General features: G+C 36.9%; 1 protein-coding gene across 1 annotated transcript in view; it reads left to right on the top strand.

Annotated features, from left to right (window-relative positions):
* THSD7B (thrombospondin type 1 domain containing 7B) overlaps positions 1-15,151 on the top strand; it is a 569,933-nt gene that overhangs the window by 532,687 nt on the left and 22,095 nt on the right. The window contains exon 21 of the mRNA XM_037734459.1: positions 2,888-3,033. Coding sequence (XP_037590387.1) covers positions 2,888-3,033 — 146 coding nt within the window. The remainder of the gene's footprint in view (positions 1-2,887; positions 3,034-15,151) is intronic.

The raw sequence follows: 15,151 nt of genomic DNA, 5'->3' as shown, positions 1-15,151 counted from the left end.
AGAATGGTAGATACATTGACAGCTTGCACCATGTGCCTGGAAAAGCTGCAGACACTCAATGCCAGCCCGTGAAAGCAAGCAGGAGGGAGGCTGTACCTGCAAAGCCACAGGGGTGGAGCTGCTCAAGACCATGGGAATCCACCTTTTGCATCAGTGTGACCTGGATTTGAGACCTGGAGACACAGGAGATCATTCTGGAACTTTAAAATTTGACTGCCCCACTAGATTTTGGACTTGCATGGGCCCTGTAACTCCTTTATTTTGGCCAAGTTCTCCATTTGGAATGGCTGTATTTATCCAATACCTGTACCCTGATTGTATCTAGGAAGTAACTAACGTGCTTTTGATTTTATCAGCACATAGACAGAAGGGACTTGCCTTGTCTCAGATGAGACTTTGGACTATGCACTTTTGGGTTAGTGCTTAAATGAGTTAAGACTTTGGGTGACTGTTGGGGAGCCATGATTGGTTTTGAAATGTGATGACATGAGATTTGGAGAGGCCAGGGTGGAATGATATAGTTTGACTATATTCCTACCCAAATCTCAAATTGAATTGTATCTCCCAGAATTCCCATGTGTTGTGGGGGAGGTAATTGAATCATGGGGGCTGGTCTTTCCTGTGCTGTTCTCGTGTTAGTGAATACGTCTCAAGAGATCTGACGGGTTTATCAGGGGTTTCCACTTTTGCTTCTTCCTCACTTTTCTCTTGCCGCCATCATGTAAGAAATTCCTTTCACCTCCCTCAGTGATTCTGAGGCCTCTCAGCCATGTGGAACTCTAAGTCCAATTAAACTTCTTTTTATTCTCAGTCTTGGGTATGTCTTTATCAGCAACATGAAAATGAAACAACCACCATCCAAAATTTCTTGTATGTCTCCTATGAAAGACTGAAATAGGTAGCTATCTTTGCTGTCTTGCTCATGTCTACCCAGCAGCATGGTTGGTTAATGCAGCAACTTCTAGAGTAAAACTGCTTTGAATCCTGTTCTCTAACCTACTTTGTTTGTTTATTTGTTTAAATCTAAACAAGTGACTTAAATTCCCTGAGCCTCAGATTTGTCATCAATAATATGGGAAAACACTACAATTTTCCTCAGGTTATTATCACTATTAAATGAGTCCATGCATATAAAGTGTTCAAAGTATTGCCTAACACATAGAACCAGCTCAATGTATTGATATTATTATGTCATCACACATTTGCATATAATATCACTTCAACAATTTATGAAAATATAAATTAAACATATATTCCACTTTACTTAATGTCTGTGAAGTACCATGTTAGGCACAGAAGTATAAATCTTAAGGAATTTAGAAGCCAGTGATTAGAACCCCCTAGTTTTCTTTAAGGTTATTCTCAGAGAGTTAGTTTACCACCAAATCTATAATATTCTGGTGGACAGTAAGAGGTCTAGTTCTTTGAAAGTTTAAGTCACCCTTACTTATCACTAAACTTGAGGGTATCTGTAGTTATTTATATCCAGGGTTTTCAAGTGATTTCTATGTGGAAATAAAGTCCTCACTAACATTCCATTTCCCTTAGGATGCGAAAATAAAATCTTTGACATCAACTAAAAGACTCTGCTTTTAATAGCTTTAACAATAGTCTCTCAAGCCCTTCTCACTGTCACTATCTGCTCCAGCCACACTGGCTTCTGTCAGGTCCTCAGACATGTGATCCTTTGCACATCACCATCTCTTCACATGCTCCCTCCTGTGTGTGGCGCACTCTCTCTGCACGTCATATCTGGCTTACATCTTTTCATATTTCTGCGTAAAGTTCCACTGCTCATGGCAGTGATCTCTGATTCCTTCTCAGAATGGGCTGCCATTCTAATGCATGCTCCCACAGAACCTGGTTTTTTCTTTAACATTTATCACAAATACAGTCACATAAGTAACTTTATAACAACATTGGAAGTGCATCATTTTCACAAATAACTAATAGTTATTAACTTATATGTGCCGAGTACCTCATTGGTAAGAATAAGAGTGAGTAGGAAAGGGTGAGAGTGAAAGAGTCCAAGAGAGAGAAAGAGAGAATCACAAACAAATACTGTACGTTATTCCATCACTATTCTACTTGATGGGCTGATGACTTAATGCCTAGGAGGAGGCAGAAGATGATATGGAAGTCCTGAGCCATTTTCACTAATCAATTGTCTTTCATTGCAGAACAGGAGGCTAGTACATGAGCATATGTTTTTAAGCATCTTGGTTCCTTCATACAAGCCAACAATTTTATCTTGTGCTGAGTGAAGAAAGAAATTGGTTCTAAACCTTTGAAAAAATTATCTGTTTTGAATTAATTGAAATACACTATTGGGACCTTGGGGTAGCACCTTCCTAGGGAATTTTTTAGGATAATTTGGATTATGTGTGACTTTTATCTTACTTGCTCATGTATAACCTAGTAAACACAGAAGATGCAATGCTCACTACCTTTGTTAAATATTTGTAATCCTGGCTTAAAATATAAGATCTTTGATGCTAGAAGATACATCTTGCAATTTTACTACTGTCCACAGCATACTTCAGGATGCATTGATCATGCTAGAGCTTAATAAATAAATACTTTAAATGAATTAACAGTCTACTAGTGTTTACAAGAGCAGTCTACTTGGCAAAATAGAAAGTTTGTGCTATGAAGACTAAAAGAAGTAGAGGACAGAATTTGAGATCCTTTTTGCATTGTGAAAACCTAGATTAGCCTGTGTCTCTGTAGAATGCTAAATGAAAATGACAGAAAAACTAAAAGTGGAATAGGACAGAGTTCAGTCTATTAAAACGAAGACTTAACATGTATAAGGCAACATTCTGTTCTTCAGGTCCCTTTCCAAGACAAACTAACTGAAAAACTGACACCTCCCTTATCATTTTAGGTCGAATGAGCCGGACTCGATTTATCATTATGCCAACCCAAGGAGAAGGACGGCCATGCCCCAGCGAGCTTACCCAGCAGAAAACCTGCCCAGTGACCCCCTGCTACAGCTGGGTCCTTGGCAACTGGTCTGCATGTAAATTGGAGGTAGGTCATGTAATGACAGTTAGAGAAATATTCATCTGCATATTCGAAGCATTTATCTGGTCAAACCTATGCACTGATGGAATAAATTTCACAGCACCAGGGGTCTGGCACAATGTATTTTTAATGCAATGCAGAACATGGAAAAATACAACCAAGTGGCTTAACCTCATGCAGAGTGATATTGCTAGGATAATAAATAGCCATTTATTAAGCACTGATTATAATAAGATGGATCATGGATCCTTCAGTCTCCTTGGCATTGTTAACAATTCTGTTATTTTATTGGCTATTTGGGAATATCAAAGTATTATTTAATTGAGCAAAAATCCTGATGCTGTGATGTGAAAATGCACAGCTTGCTTTAGATTGTATTTCTTGAAGAAGCACTTTTAGGGTTAGACAAAATCTTGCAGATGAGCAGAAAACCAAAAGTGTATGAAAGTTATATTTTAACGTTATTACATGAACCATGGTTACTACATTTTCCTCAATGATTACTTTTTTATTGGCCTGACATATAAATGCCTAACAACATCATAATATATCATGTACCAAGAGCTTTTGCTAGATAAGCAAAGATCCTCTACTGCATTTTCTCTCTGGCTTCTTGCTTAAGAAATAGCACATTGATTTTCCCTATTTTCTTATCTTAGTAGTTTATCCTTCAGTTCATGTTCCAAAGCATACTTTAATTAGGTAACAATAATTCTGATTATGCATTAAGAAATCTGCAGAGTATTCTCATAGAGATGTTTAGTGTTCCTGTCAGGATGACATTGTCGGGCAACATTATTATCTTGCAGAAGTTAAATGCCTATGTATTTTAATAGGTCCCAGAGGAACAAAAATGTGTGGTACATTTGTTCAGTCTCATTTTTACAGAAAATAAGGTAACTATGCTAATTAACCAATTCAGAAGTAACTTAATAACCTTAAATATTAATTCTTTGTCTACTAGTCTAAAATCTATCCTAAGTATTCAGCAATATTTAAATGCTATTTGGACTTACTTACAAAAATGGAAGGAATATTGCTACTTATCATTGGGACTGCTTGACAGAATAGAGAAAATAAACTCAAAGAATTCAGGAAGCCCTTTCAGGGGAAGGGAGAGGAAAGCTGAATGTTAGGAATAAGACAGAGGACAAAGGATGGGAGAGAGGGAGAGACAGAGGGACAGAGAACTGACCATGTCCACACTCTAAGTCTTACCGGATATACCACTACTACTGTACCTTACCTGTCTTTTGCACTTTCTCTTTTATCTTCTCAGGCATCAGGTATCTATATATTTGGTAGGCAAGTCTACCAACTTGTTCCATAGGAATATTAAAGGAAAATGCCAGATGCAGTGTTTGCTGTCAAATGCAGAGCTTTTGCAAAAACAATAAGGAAAGAGTGGTGGCTAGTGGCCATTCTCTATAGTGATACTGGTGATGGGTGGAGAGCTATGGCATCTTTTGAAAATACATAGTTTTGGAAGCCCTGACAAGGCTTCTGGAGACCCACCAAGGCAGGTGATTGGTTTGTGCTTCCAGAAACTTCAGAGTTCCCTCTGATTTCTAGATAGAGTGAGTCCCATTCACTGACACTTTCAGTTGGGAAATAACTCTGTAGCTAGCTTGATGTATGCAACATCTTCGATAAACAAATCTATAGGTAATTATTCCAGGGTGGGCACTTACCCAAACAGTGTCAATCAGCATTCTTCCCTAATAATTTAAAATGGAATTGATCTTATTCCAAGAGACTGTAATCAGAAGCTCTTGCCACATTTTTCTACCTTGTAGATGAAGTCAGTCACTCAAAAGCAAAAAAGCACACAGAAAATGACACAAAGTAAAGCAGAGGCGCAAGAGAAAGGGAATCATGACAGTCTCTGCGTTGAGTTAGTCCTGACTTCCAGCTACGTTCCTACTTTTCTCGCAGCCTAATTGTTAACTCTTTGTGAGATAGGTAACACCGTGTCTTTTTAATAAATTGACCATACTTCATTTTATATAGAAGCTGGATTTTTTAAATTACTGATTAAAATCCATGTCAGCCTTTTTACCCAAAGGAAAAATATCTTTCTACAACTGCATTTGTGCTTCCCCTTGTCCTAGCATGCCCTTGCCTGCCAAACACAAGTTGGGAGCTCATTCAGTGAGAGTGGTGGTGATATTTAGGTGGCTGCTTCCCTTCACAAGTATCAATCCATAATAAAAGAAGCTGGCGTGGGGCATGCTGGATGTGCCAATTCTGCCAGCATCTTATGTGAAAAAGGAAGTATTTATCCTCAGGCATCACTTTCTTTTTTAGCATTTCCTAACTCTTCCCAAGTTCCTCAGCTGCACACATATACACACATATGTTCATAAGTCTGCTTGAGAAACTCAGATTCTGAAGTCTAGCAGCCCTAATTTGGGTCATGGTTCTGCCAATTTTTAGTTCTGCATTTTCGGCCAAGACTATAAACTCTCCAAACATCTGTCTTCTTATTTATATAGTGAGGGTAGCAGTAGTGCCTATTTTGCTGGTTATGTGGGCAGGAAGTAGATAAGTTACATAAAGTATTTTGCATAGTAATAGACATAAGTTCAGAGCTCAATGAGTTATAGTTACTATTATAATTTTTATTAAAACTGTGATTATGACTATAAGCATCATCTGCCTGTTCACATTAGGCAGTGATGCCAATTCGTTGTATACAAAACCTCTATTAATGACCTAGGCAATGGAGAGAGAGCCAGAGAATCTGTGCAATTTATAAGCTTTTTCTGAAAAACCTGGGTCTATTTTCAGGCTCTAGTGTGTAAAATCTCTTGACTGAGGATGAATGCTTGCTTTATGATTGAAATTATTATTCTGATGCTGATTTCTCTTCACATTGTGGCTGTTGTTGTCAAAGGTATAAGTGATTAAGGTTGAATATGGACTGATCCCAAGATACATACTAGGAGCACATTGTTATTTGTCTTGGTTTTTTAAGTGATCTGTAATATAAGTTGGTTTCTTGTTATTTCTTCACATTGTCTCACGGTGTGTAAAAAAACAAATTTCTAATAAACTGCATCTTTTACCTGAGGGTCTATATATCAGTACTTTCAAAGCTTTCAAATTCATACATGTTGCAGTATCTTTAAATTCTTTTTCCAAGTACACAAAGTCTAATACTCCACAGTAAAACATACACCTAGACAATTGTGCAGTGAATCTGTCATCTGGAATAGTAAGTTATAAGTGAGACATCTCTTACCCAGAATAATTTATACCTATTGTTTTCTATTCTAGTGAATAAACATGTACTAGAATATTTGCTTTGAATAAATCTACCGTGAATTGGCTTTGAACTTCCAGTTATCTCCAAAAAAAATGCATTGAGATTTAAAATTATGGTGCTTTTTTGGGACAGTTTCATATTAGGCATAGAAATTATTAGAGCAATTATTAAATACTGATAAAACAAATGTGGAAATTACTATCTGCTGTGTTCTCAATGTTTGTGCCGCCTCCTCCAAATTCATATGTCGAAACATAGCCCCAAACGTGATGGAATTAAGAGGTGGAATTATTGGAAGATAATAAGGTCATGAGGGCTCCACCCTTATGAATGGTATTAATGTCCTTATAAAAGAGGCCCGAAGAAGCTTGTTCTTCCCTTCTACCATTTGAGGACACCTGGAAGTCACCATCTATGAGGACCCGGCTCTCATTTAAACACTTTAGGCAGGGCATGGTGGCTCAAGCCTGCAATCCCAGCACTTTGGGAGGCTGAGACAGGCAGATTGCTTGAGGTCAGGAGTTCGAGGCCAGCCTGACCAACATGACCAAATCCTGTCTCTACTAAAAATACAAAAAAAAAAAAAAAAAAAATTGCCAAGTGTGGTGGCACATGCCTGTAATCTCAGCTACTTGGGAGGCTGAAGCAGGAGAAGCACTTGAACCTGGGAGGCAGAGGTTGCAGTGAGCTGAGATCACCCCACTGCACTCCAGCTTAGTCAACAAAGTGAGACTCCATCTCAGAAATAATAATAATAGGCCAGGCGCAGTGGCTCACACATATAATCCCAGGTATAATCTCTGAGAGGCCGAGGCAGGTGGATCACGAGGTCAGGAGTTTGAGACCAGCCTGGCCAACATGATGAAACCCCATCTCTACTAAAAATGCAAAAATCAGCTGGGTGTGGTGGCAGGCACCTGTAATCCCAGCTACTTGGGAGGTTTAGGCAGGAGAATTACTTGCAACTGGAAGGCAGAGGTTGCAGTGAGCCAAGATCGTGCCACTGCACTCCAGCCTGGGCAAAAGAGTGAAACTCCATCTCAAAAAAAGAAATATAATGAAAATATAATAATAATAATAAACACTTCAATGGCATCTTGATTTGGATTTCCTGGCTTTCACAACCATGAGCAATAAATTTCTATTGTTTATAAATTACCCAATCTATGATATTTTATTATAGTAACATGAACAGTCTAAGAGACTAAGATAAATAAATTGTCATTCCTCTGAAAACATCTTTAAAAGAGGAAACAGTGTCCCTAATTTATGTGGCTGCTCAGATTCTTTAGGTTTAAAGTTGTTACTACTTCATCTCCTCCAAGTTGCATCTTTTCTTTTGTGCCTGTGTGTCTTTGAGTCACAACTTCCCTGTGTTAAGAAGCTTTCTCAGCAGCCATTCTGTACCATCCTGCACCCTCCGTCAGCTTACCCACGACCTTCCCTTGATGCCCAGCAGCTGCTGTCACTATACCTTGGCATGGTGATGCCTGGCTGACCCACCAGCCCACAGATCACTTGCTCCATAGCCTGGAACACTGTCATGTCTGCTTTAGCGGTCCACCTTGTCTTTTACTCCTGCCTCTGCAAGAGCCATAGGAGCTCTAAAATCTAGGCAATGCTGTTTGGGAGTCCTGCAGGGGAAGAGGGATAAGAAGGACAGGACACTCCATTTCAAGTGCATAGTTGTCAGACTGTCATCTAATAATGGATTGTAGCATGTAACACACCTGACTGGAGCAACAGAAGTGCAGAAAGACAGAAGTTTGAAGACCTGAGCCCCTATTCTGATCTTTCTCTCTCTCTCTCTCTCTCTTTGTGTGTGTGTGTGTGTGTGTGTGTGTGTGTGTCTCTCTCTCTCTCTTTCCCTTTTCTTGCTTTCCCTCTTGTTCTGTCTCCTGCTCCCACCTTCACTTCTTTTCTTTGTTTTAGCATCCCCAGCAGCAGCAATAGTCACAAAGACTCTAACTCTTTCACCAACTCCTGGACTTAGTGAAAGCTGAGTAACACAGCTTAGAAGGACAGAGGAATTAAGATTTCCTAAAATGACCATGGATCAATAAGACCTGGATCCTAGGAGTTGCTGACATTTAAATGCCTCTCTTTTCTTTCCTCTCCTCTCCTCCCTGTTCTTAATGAATGGTACTGAGACATGGTGATACCTCATGACCTGTGTAGAAGATGTTGTGGGTAGCCTAGAAACTAGCCATGCTTGTTGTGAAGCTGAGGCCAGCTTGGTAACACACTACCTCATGTTAGCTTCCCCTCCTTTCCTGCTGCAGTTGTCTTTTACCTCTACTCTAGCCATACTGGTATTGCTTCTTCATAGTGTAAAAGTTTTGCTTTGGGCTCTGTTTTCTAGAATATCCATATGAAAACAGAGCTAACAACTGAAGTTATCCAAATATCTAATAGACTTCTTTGAGGTATAAACACCAGACTAAAATCGAAGATACTCATCTCATGAGTGTCTGCCAAAATTTTATTTATGTATTTGTTTATTTAATCTGGAACTATATTTTAAATACATAATAGATGTATATATTTTCCAGGTATATGTGATAACTTGGTACATTCATATAATTTGTAAATGTCAAGTTGGTGTAATTGGGATATCCATTACCTTATGTATTTGTCTTTATGCTAGAACAACTCAAATTATTCTCTTCTATCTATTTTGAAATACACAGTGGATTATTGTAAGCTGTAGTCACCCCACTGATCTATCAAACACTGGGTCTTATTTCTTCTATCAAACTATATATTTGTACTATTAATCAACCTTTCTTCCTCCCCCCTCATCCCTAGCCCTTCTTGCCTCTGGTAACCATCAATCTTAACTCTCTACCTTTAGAAGATCCAACTTTTTAACTTTCACATATGAGTGAGAACATGTGACATTTGTCTCTCTGTGTTTGGCTTATTTCACTTAATGAACTCCAGTTCCATTTATGCTTCTGCAAGTGATAGGATTTTATTCTTTCTTATGGTTGAATAATAGTCCATTTGCGTGCATTATACCACGTGTTCTTTATCCTTCATCCATTGATGGCACTTAGGTTGGTTCCATAGTTTGACAGCTGCTAATTGTGCTGCAATAAACATGGGAGTGCAGTTGTCTCTTCTATTGATTGACCTCTTCCTTTTCTCTTGAATATGTGCTGTGTGTGTGTGTGTGTGTGTATGTATTCAGTAGTAGAATTTCTGTATATCGTACTTCCATTTGTATTTTTTGAGGAAACTCCATTCAGTTTGTCATAATGGCTGTACTAATTTGAATTCCTACCAACAGTATTCAAGGGTTCTCTATTTTCCACATCCTCACCAGCATCCATTATTATCCATCTTTTTTATTATAGCCATTTTAGCTGGGGTAAGATGATATCTTATTATTTTGCATTTTGATTTGCATTTTTCTGGTGATAAAAAATGCAAAAATGACTTTTTTTCATATAGCATTTGGCTATTTGAATGTCTTCTTTTGAGAAATGTCTACTCAGGTCTTTTGCCCAATTTCAAATTGGATTATTTGTTTTTTGTTTTTGTTTTTGTTTTTTGCTATTGAGTTCTTTGAACTTCTTATTTATTCTGGTTATTAATTCCTTGTCACATGGGTAGTTTGCAAACATTTTCTCCCATTCTGTTGGTTATCTCTTCACTTTTACTATGCAGAAGCTTTTTAGCTTGTTGTAATCTCATTCCTCTATTTTTGCTTTGATTGCCTGTGTTTTGATGTCTTACATGAAAGAAAAAAAATTTTTCCCAGACCAATATCCCGGAGCATTTTCCCAAAGTTTTTGCTTGTAGTAGTTTCAAAGTTTCAGTTCTTAGCTTTAAGATTTTAATATATTTTGATTTAATTATCATATATGTTGAGAGATAAAGGATTAGTTTCAGTCTTCTGCATATGCTTATCCAGTTTACCCAGTAATATTTATTGAAGAGACTATCATTTCCCCACTGCATGTTCTTGGCACCTTTGTCTAAACTGGGTTGGCTATAAATGCATGAATATAAATCTGCATGTAAATCTGGGTTTTTAAAATCATGCATATAAATCTGAGTTTTTTATTTTGTTCCCATTTGTCTAAGTATCTGTTTTTATGCCAGTGCAATGATGATTTGCTTACTACAGGTTTGTAGTATATTTTGAAGTCAGATAGTGTGATGCCTTCAGCATTGTTCTTTTTGCTTAGGATTGCTTTGGCTATTCAAGATATTTTTAGTTTCACCTGGGCACAATGGCTCACACATGTAATCCCAGCACTTGGGGAGGCTGAGGTGGGAGAATCCTTTGAGATCAGGAGTTCGAGACCAGCTTGGGCAATATAGTGAAATCTCATCTCTACTAAAATTCAAAAAAAATGTTAGCCAAGCGTGGTGGTGCCTGCCAGTAGTCCCCGCTACTCGGGGAGCTGAGGTGGGAAAACAGCTTGAGCCTGAGAGGTTGAGGTTGTAGTGACCCCTGATTATGCCACTGCATTGATATTTTGAGTTCCATATACATTTTACAATTTTTTTCTATGTATGTGAGAATGTCTTTGGTAGTTTGATGGTGATTGCACTGAATCTGTAAATTGCTTTAGGAAGTATCATTATTTTAACAATACCTGTTATTCCAATTCATTTGCATATCATGTCTTTCCATTTTTGTATATCATCTTCAATTACTTTCATTAGCATTTTATAACTTTTCTTGTATATATCTTTCACTTTTTTGATTAAATTGATTTGTAGGTATTTTATATTCTTTATAGCGATTGCAAATTAGATTACATTCTTGATTTATTTTTCAGGTTGTTCGCCATTGGTGTATATAAATGCTACTGATTTTTGTATGTTAATTTTGTATCCTGTAACTTTACTTAATTTATCTATCAGTTACAAGAGTTTTTTGGTAGAGCCTTTAGGTTTTTGTGAGTATAAAATCATATCCTCTGCAAACAAGGCTAATTTGATTTTTTCCTTTTCAACTTAGATGTCTTTATTTCTTTCTCTTGCCTAACTGCTATGGCTAAGACTTCCAGTATTACGTTGAATAAAAGTGGTAAAAGTGGGCATCCTTGTCTTGTTCCAGATCTTAGAGCAAAGGCTTTCCATTTGTCTCCATTCAATACAGTGTTAGCCGTGAGTTTGTCATGTGAATTCTTTACTATTTTGAGTTATTTTTCCTTCCATATGTAATTTGTCAAGAGTTTCTATCATAAAGGAATACTGAATTTTATCAAACGTTTTTCAGCATCAATTGAAATGATCATATAGTTTTTGTTCTTGCTTCTGTTAATGTTACATATCATCTCTGAGTATGGTGTACCATTTTTACGTCCCTGGGATGAGTCCCACTTGATCATGGTAAATGATCTTTTTAATGCATTGTTGAATTTGGTTCGCTAATATTTTGTTCAGGATTTTTACATTTATTTTCAACAATGATACTGGCCTATAGTTTTCTACTTTTGCTACGTTCTTGTGTTGGATCAGGGAAAGCTGGCTTCATGAAATAAATTATGAAGCATTCCCTCTTCTTCAATTTTATTTGAAGAATTTAAGTGGAATTGGTATTAGTTCTACATTAAATGTTTGGTAGAATTAATTGTTGAAGCCATCAGGGTCTGGTATTTATTTTTTATGGAAGACTTTTAAGTACTGCTTCAGTTTCCTTACTTGTTATTAATTTGTTGAGTTTTTCTATTTCTTCATGGTTCAATCTTGGTAGGTTGTGTATGTCCACAAATTTATCAGTTTATTCTAAGTTTATCAATTTGTTGGCATGTAGTTGCTCATAGTATACCGCAATGATTATGTGTATTTCTGTGATATCAGTTTTTATGCCTCCTTTTTGGGTTCTGATACTATTTGGGTCTTCTTTTTTCTTAGTCTAGCTAAATGTTTGTCAGTTTTATTTTTTTAAAAAAACAAATATTTGATCATTTGGTCTTCTGTATCGTGAGATTACTTTCACTTATGGCTGCTCTGATATATATGATTTTGTCTCTTTTTTATTTATTTATTTATTTTTTGAGATGGAATCTTGCTCTGTCACCCAGGCTGGAGTTCAGTGGCACAATCTCAGCTCACTGCAACCTCTGCCTCCCAGGTTCAAGCAATTCTCCTGCCTCAGCCTCCTGAGTAGCTGGGATTACAGGCGTGTGCCACCATGCCCAGCTACTTTTTGTATTTGTAGTAGAGATGGGGTTTTACCATGTTAGTTAGGCTGGTCTCAAACTCCTGACCTCGTGATCCACCTGCCTCGGTCTCCCAAAGTGCTGGGATTACAGGCGTGAGTCATGGCACCCAGCCAATTTTGTCTTTCTACTGATTTGGGGTTTTGTTTGTTCTTGGATTTCTAGTTCCTTGGAGTACACCATTAAGTTGTTCATTTGAATTTTTTCTACTTTTTCAATGTAGACATTTATTTCTATAAACTTTGCTCTTAGTGCTGCTTTTTCTGTATTTCATAGATTTGGGGTTGTTTTTCTCCATTTTCACTGTTTTAAGAAATTTTTATATTTTCTTAATTTTTTAAATTTATTCATTGGTTATTCAGTTTAATTTCCATGTATTTGTGTAGCTTTTAAGGTTTCTCTTATTTATTTCTAGTAGTATTTCCTTTATTCAGAAAACATACTTGATATGATTTCTACTTTTCTGAATTTGTTGAAACTTGTTTTGTGGCCCAAGATATGGCCTATTCTGAAGAATGTCCCATGTACTGATGAAAATAATGTGTATTCTGGAACAGTTGGGTGAAATAGCCTATAAATATCTGTTAGGCCTATTTGGTCTAATGTAGTTTAACTCTAGTGTTTCTTTATTGATTATGTGTCTGTCCTGTCAATTACTGAGAGTGGGGTGTTGAAATTTTCTACTATTATTGTATTATGGTCTCTCTTCCTTTAAATCTATTAATGTTTTCCTCATATACTTGGGAACTCTTGTGTTGGATATATAGACATTTACAATTGGTATATCATCTTGCTGAATTGACCCCTTTATCATTATATAGTGACCTTCTTTGTCTGTTTTCATAGTCTGATTTGTAGACTATTTTAACTGACATAAATATAGCTACTCCTCTTTTTTTATTATCTTTTTTTTACTTCACTTTCAGTCTATATGTATCTTTATAGGTAAGGTGAATTTATTGTAGACAGTATATATTTGGGACTCATTCCTTTATCCATTCAGACACTCCATGTCTTTTAATTGGAAAATTGAATCTATTTACATGATGGGAACTTATTACTGCCATTTGTTGCTGGTTTTCTATTTGCTTTGTAATTCCTCTTTTCATTATTTCCCCTCTTCCTCTGTGGTGAAGTGATTTTCTCTGGTAATATGTTTTTATTTTAATTTATTTTACTTTAGGTGCATATTACATCTGGCATTTCTGCCCATGTTATCCCTCTCCACCCTCCCATCCCTCCCCACCTCCCCTTGTCTCTCCTCTACCACCCCCAACTGTCCCCTGTGTGTGATGCTCCCCTCCCTGAGTCCACGTATTCTCATTGTTCAACACCCACCTATGAGTGAGAACATACAATGCTTGGCTTTCTGTTCTTGGGTCAGTTTGCTGAGAATGATGGTTTCCAGATTCATTCAATTCCCTACAAAGGACAGGAACTTATCGTTTTTTTTATGGCTGCGTCATATTCCATGGTGTATATGTACCACATTTTCTTTGTCGAGTCTATCATTGATGGGCATTTGTTTTGGTTCCAGGTCTTTGCTATTATACACAGGGCTGCAATGAACATACGTGTTCATGTGTCTTTATAGTAGAACAATTTATAGTTCTCTGGGTATATACCCAGTAGTGGGATTGCTGGGTCAAATGGAATTTCTATTTATAGATCCTTGAGAAATCACCACACTGTCTTCCACAATGGTTTAACTAATTTACACTCCCACCAACTGTGTAAGAGTGTTCCTATTTCTCCACATCCTCTCCAGCATCTGTTGTCTCCCGATTTTTTAATGATCGCCATTCTAACTAGCATGAGATGATATCTCAGTGTGGTTTTGATTTGCATTTCTCTAATGACCAGTGATAATGAGCATTTTTTCATATGTTTGTTGGCCTCATATATGTCCTCTTTTGAAAAGTGTTTGTTCATATCCTTCACCCACTTTTGAATGGGGTTGTTTGTTTTTTTCTTGTATATCTGTTTTTGGTAATATGTTTTAATTTGTTGCATTTTACTTTTAGTAAATCTATTATAAGTTTTTGCATTATGATTACTATGAGGCTTACAAAAAATACCCTATACACATAACAAGCTATTCTAAAGATGTGACAACTTAACTTGTATTGCAAAGAAAACAATAGAAACAAACAAAAAAATTTTTTAATTTAACTTTTTCCTCTGACATTTTGACTTTAATTTTTCTCAGTTTACATACTTTTTATATTACCTGTCTCTTAGCAGGTTGCTGTAGCTGTTACTATTTTTGATAGATGTTTATTTGGGGCTTCAAATTACAGTTATGAGGGAATTGTACACCACAATTACAGTATTAGGATATTCCATGTTTGTTCATGTGCTTAATTTTACCAGTGGGTTGTATATCTTCAGGTGCTTTCTTTTTGCATGTTCATGTTTTGGTCTTTCAAATTGAAGAACCCCCATTAGCATTTCTCATAAGACAAGTCTGGCGGTGCTGAATTCTCTCAGGTTTTCTTTGTCTGTAAAAGACTTTATCATACCTTTATATCTGAAGGATAACTTTACTGGATACAGTATGCTTGGGCAGTGGAAGTTTTCTTTCAGAACTTTGAAAATGTACCACTTCCTCCTGCCCTGTATGATTTCCATTGAGAGATCTATTTCCAGATAAATGGAAGCTCCTTTACCT

This window comes from Cebus imitator, unplaced genomic scaffold (assembly GCF_001604975.1).
Source record: "Cebus imitator isolate Cc_AM_T3 unplaced genomic scaffold, Cebus_imitator-1.0 Scaffold620, whole genome shotgun sequence".
Lineage (NCBI taxonomy): Eukaryota > Metazoa > Chordata > Mammalia > Primates > Cebidae > Cebus > Cebus imitator.
This window is presented reverse-complemented; position numbering and strand designations above follow the sequence as displayed.